Below are 10,649 nucleotides of genomic sequence, written 5' to 3' on the forward strand. Positions count from 1 at the left end.
GTTTCATCATCCACCTACACCTTAACCCCTAGTAATATGGCTGTGATCTTGCTATTCAACTTACAGTGATAGCTTGAATATTTCCAGTGAATTCTTTTTTTTTAAATTTATTTATTTGACATTCATTTTAATAAAATTTTGAGTTTCAAATTTTCTTCCCTTTTGTCCCCTCCCCCCGCAAACACCGAGCATTCTAATTGCCCCTATCACCAATCTGCTCTCTCTTCTATCATCCCTCTCTGCCCTTGTTTCCATCTTCTCTTTTGTCCTGTAGGGCCAGATACCTTTCTGTACCCCTTTACCTGTATTTCTTATTTCCTAGTGGCAAGAACATTACTCGACAGTTGTTCCTAACACTTTGAGTTCCAACTTCTTTACCTCCCTCCCTCCCCACCCCTTCCCTTTGGAAGGCAAGCAATTCAATATAGGCCAAATCTGTGTAGTTTTGCAAATGACTTCCATAATAGTTGTGTTGTATAAGACTGACTATATTTCCCTCCATCCTATCCTGTCCCCCATTACTTCTATTCTCTTTTGATCCTGTCCCTCCCCATGAGTGTCGACCTCAAATTGCTCCCTCCTCCCCATGCCCTCCCTTCCATCATCCCCCCCACCCTGCTTATCCCCTTATCCCCCAGTTTCCTGTATTGTAAGATAGGTTTTCATACCAAAATGAGTGTGCATTTTATTCCTTCCTTTAGTGGGATGTGATGAGAGTAAACTTCATGTTTTTCTCTCACCTCCCCTCTTTATCCCTCCACTAATAAGTCTTTTGCTTGCCTCTTTTATGAGAGATAATTTGCCCCATTCCATTTCTCCCTTTCTCCTCCCAATATATTTCTCTCTCACTGCTTGATTTCATTTTTTTAAGATATGATCCCATCCTCTTCAATTCACTCTGTGCACTCTGTCTCTGTGTGTGTGTGTGTGTGTGTGTGTGTGTGTGTATGTGTGTATGTGTGCGTGTTCATCCCACCCAGTACCCAGATACTGAAAAGTTTCAAGAGTTACAAATATTGTCTTTCCATGTAGGAATGTAAACAGTTCAACTTTAGTAAGTCCCTTATGACTTCTCTTTGCTGTTCACCTTTTCATGGTTCTCTTCCAAGTTGATTTTCAAAATCCTTTTTGAGCTCTTCCATGGCCTGAGCCCACAGAATATTTAGTCTGGATGTTTGGGATACAGAGGCCTTGACTTCTATGTCTTTGTCTGATGGTAAGCATTGTTCTTCCTCATCAGAAGGGAAGGGAGGAGATGCCTGTTCACCAAGAAAGTAACCTTCTATAGTCTTATTTCTTTTCCCTTTTCTGGGCATTTTCCCAGCCAGTGACTTGACCTCTGAATATTCTCCTCACACCCACCTCACCTCCTGATCCTCCCAGCCAGAGCTTGGGGTCTGAGATTCAAATGCTGCTCCCCAGCCTCGGGGCTTCGGCAGGGGCAGGGCTGCTATTCAGTGTGAGATTAAGTTCAGGTGCTCAGGTCAGGGCAGGGCCGCCTCTCAGGCTCAGTTCCCTCAGGGGGTTTATGCAGAGACCTTCAACAATGGATCCAGGCTCCTGCCTGCCTGGGGAGCCCTGGTCTGCTCCTGCCTCTGCTGCTGCTTCCCGAGGGGGCCCGAGCCACGGGGGTACCCCACTCTCCCCTCGACCCGCCAAGAAGACCCTCTCACCGACCCCTGTCACCTGTGGGTGGAGGGACCCGCCAGGCTGCTGGAGATCCCGTCCCCGAAGCCTGCTCAGATCCGCTCCCCTCCGCGCCGTGGCCACGGCAGGGCTGGGCTGGGCTCCACGTCCGCAGCGCGACAGACCCCTTGCGAGAGGTTTGCAGGTCCCTCTGGAACAGAAATCTCCCCCGCTCCACCGTGCCGCGGCCTCTACTACTCCAGAATTCGCCGTGAGTTCCTTCTTACCCATGTTCTATGGGTTGTGGGTTTGGAGCTATGTGTATATGCGTCTTTCTACTCTGCCATCTTGGCTCGGCCCCCCAGTGAATTCTTAATCACCATATACAATGACCTGTTTAAGTTCTTCAGCATCCTTTACTTCTCTGCATAACTGGACACTGTTGATTCTCCCATTTTAAAATTCTTTCATCATATCATTGGGTTGCCCTTGTTTCACTTAGCAGGAGTGTTTTCTCCTGTTGGCATGCCCAGTGATTCCCTGACTGTACTTGTTCTTTCTTTGGAATGGCTTATTCGCCCATCTTTGCTGTTTCAAACCCTATCCGTTCTTCAGAGTCCAATTCAAACGCTCCCACCTTGCTTATGAAGTTGTCTTTTCTTTCTAACCAGATGTCATTTTTCTGTACCTATAGATTATTTTGCTTTAACCTTATTGTACTTATTATATGTCTTAATATGTTACATCCACTGTTGGGCCAAGTATGATCTCTTATACATTATAGGTAATTAATATCTGTTAAGTGAATGAATGAATACATGTTCCATGTACATATACTGGCAAGCCACTTCTCAGTGCTGTAGGCAACTGTTTAAGACTTAACCAGCAGAGAAGGATCCCCACCTGTGCTAGTAAAGTGAGTTGCCTCTCCCAGGAGCTTCCTATACTATTACAGTCACAAATGCAGTCCCTGTCCTTAAGTCCACTTCCCAAGACAGTCACTAGGGGAAAGAAGAAAACCAAACCAAATGCTTATTATGTTCATGAACACAACAAATATGTTTGTTGCACAGATTTCCTGATGAGACCTCAGAAGAAGTCATTTTCCTATAGGAAGTGGATTCTAAAGTAAGGATTTTATGAGATGAATAAACTTCTAAAAATCCCTACAAAAGAAGACAGCTTTTCTGTTGAGAAGCTGCCATTAGTAGCATGAAATTTAAGGTTAAACCTCCTAATTAAGAATAAGGGGGAGTGAGGGAGTGGGAAATGCTGTCTGACTTGTGGAAATGTCCAAATTATTGTCTTTTTCCCAGCCCCAAGAAATATCGTTTTATTGTGTCCTCCTACCTACAGTAAAACAAGCATTCCCAAATAGAGAATCATAGGATTTGGAGCTAGAAGGGGGCTTAGAAGTCTAGTTCCTTCATTTTGTAGATTACAAAAACAAAAATAAAAGCTGAGGCCCTAGAGATGTTGTCACACGGCTAGTAAGTTAGCAGGACTGGAATTTGAAAACATGTTTTTGGACTGTAAATTCTGTGATCTTTCCACTATGTTTCTTGTGGCACTTGCTTTAACTAAAACATAAGAATAACATATATGATATAAAATTTTCGTGATAAATGTTTGAAATTTTTAAAAACAATTTTTGCTAAGTATTTCCCCTTCAGCCTATTTCCCCTTGTGTTGGCTTGTCCAAACATAATCCTCTGTCCTTAAACATTCAACTCCATTCTCTCAGGAGATGACCTCACCTCCTACCTTATTGAAAACACTGAGGCCATCTGTTGTGAACTCCCTCGTTTTCCTTCCTCTACATATGAAAATCTCTGACTATTTTCTGTCACTCTTTGCTTGTTTTTCCCCAGTCTCAGAGAATAAGGTACTCCTTTCTCCTTGCTAAGGCTAACTTTTCCACATGTGGCCTTGATCTATGCCATCTCCTACTAGGGGATATTTTATTTTACTTTATTTTAATGAGCTTGTCCCATTGATCATTCTCTCTCTCTTTTTTCATTTTCAGCATCTTACTATCTACTGCCTTCTTCTCTATAGCTGTAAACATGTTCAGATCTCCTCTAGCTTGTTTAATTTTTATTTTATGTTTTTCTAAATTACATGTAATCAAAAATTTTTAACATCAATTTTTAAAATTTTAAACTTCAAAATTTTCTCCTTCCTTAAGAAGGCAAGTAATTTGATATAGATTATACATGTATAGTCATATAAAATATTTCCATATTAGCCATGTTGCAAAAGAAAACAGACCAAAAGAACAGTAATAAAGAAAGTAAAAACATATGCTTCAATCTGTATTCATATGCCATCAGTTCTTTCTCTGGAGGTAGGTAGCATTTTTCATCATAAGTCCTTTGGAATTGTTTTGTATCATTATATTGCTAAGACTAGCTAAATTAGTCACAGTTGATCATACAATGTTGCTGTTACTGTGTACAATGGTCTTCTAGTTCTGCTCACCTCACTTTGCATCGGTTTATATAAATCTTACCAGGTTTTTCTGGAAGCATCCTGCTCAACATTTCTTATATCATATTAGTATTCTGTCACATTCATACACCACAACTTATTCAACCATTCCCTAATTGATGGCTATCCTTGCAATTTTCAGTTCCTTGCCACCACAAAAAAAGATCTGTTATAAAAATTTTTGTACAGAAATAGGTCCTTTTCATTTTTCTTTGATCCCTTTGTTGTAGAGGATCTCCTGTAGTCTTAAGAATAGAAATTCCTTCCTTTTGACCCTGCCATTTCCATCCTATATTTCATCCCTTCACTATTAAATCCTAGAAAAGTGTACAGTAGATAGAGCACTGGGCCTCGAGTCAGGAACACTTGAGTTCAAATCCAGCCTCAGACACTGACTAATTGTATGACTTTGGGGAAAAAGATCTTACCTGGACAGCCTCCTTGACGGTGGCAAACATTTTGGTGAGTATACAAGCTAGGTGATTCATTGCACAGAGTGCTGAGTCTGGAGTCAGGAAGACTTGAGTTTGAATCTAGCCTTAGACACTTACTATTTGTATGACCCTGGGCAAGTCACCTAACCTCCATTTGCCTCAATTTCCTTAACTATAAAATGGGGTTAATAATAATAATATTTACTTCCCATGTATTGTGAGGATCAAATGAGATAATATTTGTAAAGCACTTAGCATAGTGCTTGGCAAACAGTGGGTAATATGGAAATACTTGTTACTTTCCCTTCCCTTCCCCTTAATTACCCTTTGCTATATGGCTTTTGACCCCACCTATCAGCACCAACCTCCTGGGGTTGATCATAAGGATCAAATGAAATCTTTGTAAAGTGTTCAGCAGAGGCCTAGATTCTTGTTTCTTTCTCCCCCCAGCTCCCAGTGCTCTAGGGCTAGGCGATTCTCTAACAAAGGTTCTCTAACTACTCTGAGCTGACCTGCACTGATAAAGTGAGGTGCTTCTCCCAGAAGTGCCTTCCACCAGTGAAATAACAGGTCCATTCCCCAGTGATGGCCTGAGTTTACAAAGTAAAAAAACAAATGAGACCACGAGAATAAAGAAGCACTAAAACCCAAGGCATTCAGAAATCATTTTCTGTAGTGTCACATAATGAATAATGTTACGTAATGAATAATACTTATCTGTGTATGTTTCATATCACCTCCTCCCCCTAGCAGATTATAAGCACATTGAGAGCCAGGTCTGAATTCTTTGGCATCTTGTATTTCCAACATTCAAAACAGAGCTTTGTGTCTTGTAGGACTTTCAATTGGATTGAAGTACATACTGCAGAATTGAAATGAACTGACTGTATGCTTATATTTGTGAAAATACAGCATTGAACCTCCTACCCACCCTCCACCTTCATATAGTACAAAGATAATGTTTAGCCTAATCTCTAACTGATTATATTCTTCAATTATTAGGATTAATATTAATGATATTATGTTGTAATTACATTCATGGTTCATATCTGAAACTTGACATAGCTAAAGAGTGAAAAAGGAACAGAAATAATAACTTCTTTATCAATAGAATTGAGGTTGGTGTGAAGATAATTTTTGTGCCTGTGTGGGTTGAAGGATTAATGTTATAGGGATTAAATTTTGACAAATATGTTCTTTATAAATGCAGTTACCATTAATTCTCAATCATCTACAATATTTAAAGACAATAATCGCATGGATAATCCAAAGATAATTTCCATTCATGTTTAGAATGCATTTTTCTTAGCAAGTGACTCTTGATTAATTTCTTAAAATAATATTAATGTGTTTACATGTCTTGAGCAAATGCCAATTAGCAGTGGGAATAAAATTGACTTAAAATCATGTTGGCAATAAAAAGTGACAATAAAAGCATGTTGAATTAGTCGTATATGCTAATTAGTTATTAAAAAACTTGACCCAGGTAAGCTACAAAGTGGTTAATATATAGTGTTAAGTAATTGAGGTTTGATTATAAATGGATTATAATAAGCATACCTTCTACATTGATAATCAATAAATGTTCATGAAATTCTCCTTTGTTAAGGAAAAGAAATTAAATGAATTGCCTAAACTTATGTAAGTCATAACCAACAGCATTAGGAGAGAACCATTTGGACGTGACTCAACGCTGTGCCAGAATTCTTCGACCATGCTTTGTAAAAAAGGGTCATGAAACAAAGTATTTCTTGATCTCATGGTGGGTGAGAAGAGAAAAGTGGTGGATTATTGGCTTATCTGGTTTACATTTGTGAAAAGATGCGAGCAAACAAACAAAAAAAGTACTGGTGGACCTGTGAATTGAGCTAGTCATTATGGAAGGCATTTGGGTAGTAGGCAGCTAGGTGGGGCAATACTTTGCTACTTTTTTTTTTTTTTTTAACCAGTTCTAAGATTTTAATTATGCCAGCTTCAGAATATAGTTTTAGGTCTGGAAATACTATTCCCTTTTCAATTCTACTCTTTTATCATTCCCAGTGATTTGCTATATCTTTTGTGCCTTCAAATGAATTTTCTTATTGTATCAGTTGGGGTACAGTGTCAAGAACTTTGGGCTTAGAGTTAGGAAGACCTGAGTTCAAATCCAGCCTCAGATACTTATAACTGTAACTTTGGGCAAGTTGCTGCATCTCTGTTTGCCTCAGTTTCCTCATCTAATAATAGCACCCACCTCTCAGGGATATTGTGAGGATTAAATGAATTTATGATAGTAAAACACTCAGACCCTGGTAAATAGTAGGTGCTATATAAATGTTAGCTATCATCATTATTATTAGGTATTACAGTAAGTGTAACATTTGATCTTAACTCTTCTTAGCAATACAGGGATCCAAGACAATTCCAAAAGAGTCATGATGGAAAATGCTATTCACATTCAGAGAAAGAACTGACAGAATCTAAATGCAAATTGAAGCATACTATTTTCTTCATGTTTCCCTCCCACTTTGGCCTGTTTCTTCTTTCACAACATGACTAATATGTTTTACATGATTGTACATACATAGCTTATATCAAATTGCTTACCATCTTAGGGAGGGGAAAGTAAGGGAGGGAAGAAGAAAATTAGGAATTTAACATTTTTTTAAAAGAATGCTAAAAAATTTTCTTGACCTGTAATTGGAAAACAATAAAATACTATTTAAAAATATTCACAGAAGCACTTTTAAAGCAGCAAATAACTGGAAATACAAGAGGGGTTTTCCATCAATTGGGGGAATTACTGAAACAAATGAATGGTATATGAATATATGATATATAATGGTATATGAATGTAATAGAATATTATTATGCTAAAATAAATGATGAAAATTATGAGTTCAAAGAATCCTGAGAAGAAGTGAGTAGAACTAGGAGAGTAATTTATACAGTGACTACAATCTTATAAATAAAAATACCTTTGGAAGGCTTAAAAACTCTGATGCAGTGACCAACAGCAACTCCTGTGTTGTCATCTTACCTCCCAGAGATGATGAACCAGAGGGGTAGATACATATCTCGAGTCTCTTCATTCAGAGTCATTTTGAAATCTGGGCAGAAGTTGTCCAGTATTGTGTGGATGGACAGGCCAAACTGCTTGGAGTGATTACAGATCTCTTTCAGTAGGTTCTGCAGTGTCCTGGTACTTGTTCATTTAATATTTGTAGGACATACCTGTCTATTTGAATAAATAATTTCTTGATAATAAATGCTGGATGGAAAGATGAGGAAAGAACTCAATAATTTTTCATATTTATCTGAACCTTATCTTATTCATAGTTCGGAGAAAAGTTAAAGTAGCAACTTGAACACTCTTGTCCTTGGGTTCTCATGTAGTTTTAGGGCCAAAATAAGCTTCTGGAGCCAAGATTAACTCCTTATGAATAAAAGTCAGAAAAATATTAGGAATCTATCCATGGCCCTTCATGCCCTATACTCCTTTAAGTGAATAGAATCCCTACTCATAGAAACTGTTTTATATTGATGAGACTTTCTGAATTTTATAAGCTGCGATTTAATTGCTTTTAGTGGTGAAATGGAATAACTTGGAAATGAGAAAATTAATCCAAACCATATGAAAGGATCCAGGAAAGATGACTTTTGGTTTAGTTTCTTGTCTATTCATTAATTTTTCAGAGTGGGAAGTGGCATCAGAACAAATTGACCTTAGAACTTTTAAACTTCTTCAGAGAGGAAGAAATTCAGAAGAGTTGGCATTGGAATTGAGTTGATAACCACTCGCCAACAGCTGTCACCTTTTCCCTTAGACAGTCACTAGATTTTCTCACCACAGCAAATCTGCAGTGAGCACAGATGAGAGAAGAGGGCAAGACCAGCAGTTGCCTCCTGCCTTTGAGGCACCTAGCTAACATCTAATGGAATGAAGGCAACTTTTTCTTTCACTGACTGGCTTACTTGTATGTCTTGCCCTTCCCTTGTCATGGAAGCCTAGGCCGTTAGGGCATATTCTTATTTTTTGCTCTGGTCTGTGAATGTCTCTAAACAGTATGCCTCCACATCCTCAGCAGCCACTCTCGCCTCCATCCCTTGCACTGCCCACACTACTAAAATTCTTCTCAAAGTTCACCAACTATCAAATCATAGGATCATAGAAATGAAACTGAAAGGGGCCTTAGAGATCATCTAACTGAGGGATCAGCAAACTATAGCCAGCAGGCCGAACCTACCTGCTCCCTGTTTCTCTCTGTTTCTTTATGATTGGAGAACTAAGCATGGTTTTTATATTTTTAAATAGTTTCATTGTATTTTAAAATATAAAAACCACATTTAACTTTTATACTATTCAACAACAGGCAGAAGCTGGGACTTACTTACATTTGTGCCACAGTTTGCCAATCCCTGATCTAACTGGACTGAATTACTTTTCACAGAATCTAAGAATTAAAAGGGATCTCAAAGACTATCCAATTCAACATATACTCAAAGGACAATCTCTTCTACAACAAATAGCTTTCGTTTCAGACCATCAGTGAGAAGGAAACTACTTCCTGGTAATTTATGTTACTTTAGTTCAAATCATTAAGAAGTTCCAAGCTCATATTAATTATTTTGTAGTTTCCTTTCATTGTTCCTACTTTAGCTCTTTAGAACCAAGAAGAATAATGTAAACCCTCTTCCATGAGCCAGCCCTTGAAATACTTGAAGACAGTTACTATGTTCCCTCTGAGTCTTCTCTTGTACAGGGCAAACATCTTCTCCATATTACATTTATTTCATTTGATTTGGGCCATTTTATCCTATTTATTGATCCTTATATAGCCTTAACTTGAGACCTTTCACCATCCTCACTGCTCTCTTCTGGACAATCCTTCACTCTCTGATTTATCAGTGCCCTTCTTAAAATGTGGTGCCCAGAATTGAACTCCAGATGTGGTTTGAACAAAGCAAAACAGATTTGAACTATGACCTCTTCACTTCTAGACAGTATCCTTTTCTTAATGCATCCTCAGATTACAATAGCTCTCTTGGCTGCCAGTTTACAGTGTTGACCCATATTGAGTCTCAGTCATCAGATCTCTTTCAGGTAAACTGATGTGTAAACATTCTTCATATAAGCCCTAATTGCTACCTATGTAGACTGTTACAATAACCTCCTAACAAATCTCCCTATTTCCTGTGTCTGTCTTCTCCAACAAGATAATCTTCCTAAATTATAGGTACGGTCATGACATCCCTACCTTCAAAAGTCTTCAACTTTTGAAGGTAGGCTCCCTATTGCCTGTCAATTAATCTTTAAGCTTCATGCCTGATGTTGAAATCTTTTCACCCTCTAATGTTTCCCTTCCTTTTCAATATTATCTCATTTAACTCTCCACATATACACTAAGCTCCAGCCAAATTAAACCAGTCTTTGTTCAATGTACTCCTGTTTCTCTTTGTCTATAGATTCTTTCTTTTTAAAATTCACTTTTATTTTCAATTCCAAATTAGTTCCCTCTCACCTCCTGCTCTCCTGTCCATTGAGAAAAGAAGAAAAACAAAACTCGTTACAAATATATGTATATACATAGAGTGAAACAAAACAAATTCCGTCATTTGCCAGTTTTATATCCTTTAAGCCTGCTATGAGCATCACCTCCTTTCTGAAACCATCCCTGATGCCTCCAAGTTTACAATGATTTTTTGCCTTGTATCTCATATTATTTTGTTCTGCACCTTTCTAAAATGTTGTGTGGCTTTATATTGTATCATTGTATATTATTTTGCATTATAATTATCTCTGTATTTAGCATCTGTCATTAGAAAGAAAGCATCAGGAAGACAGGCATCCTATCTTTGTTTCCCCTAGTGCCTAACACAGTCCTGGGCACACGTCTCTTAACATTTATTTGTTGAAACTGATTGAACTGTAGCTTATGCTTATGTATTTTTTTGTCTGTTTCCTAGTTTGTTGTGACTGTGTTTTGGAGCATCTACGTCTATGATAGAGAGATGGTTTACCCGAAGTTACTTGATAATTTTATTCCTGCTTGGCTGAACCATGGAATGGTGAGTAGAGCAAAACAGATTTTATATATATATATATTTAATGTGTTACTA

General features: G+C 38.1%; 1 protein-coding gene across 3 annotated transcripts in view; it reads left to right on the forward strand.

Moving 5' to 3' along the window:
• Positions 1 to 10,649, forward strand: part of AIG1 (androgen induced 1) — a 334,033-nt gene that overhangs the window by 125,759 nt on the left and 197,625 nt on the right. For all 3 annotated transcript variants that reach the window (XM_072643494.1, XM_072643495.1, XM_072643496.1), the window contains one exon: positions 10,497 to 10,598. In XM_072643494.1, coding sequence (XP_072499595.1) covers positions 10,497 to 10,598 — 102 coding nt within the window. The remainder of the gene's footprint in view (positions 1 to 10,496; positions 10,599 to 10,649) is intronic.

Source organism: Notamacropus eugenii, chromosome 2 (assembly GCF_028372415.1).
Source record: "Notamacropus eugenii isolate mMacEug1 chromosome 2, mMacEug1.pri_v2, whole genome shotgun sequence".
NCBI classification, from domain to species: Eukaryota; Metazoa; Chordata; class Mammalia; order Diprotodontia; family Macropodidae; genus Notamacropus; species Notamacropus eugenii.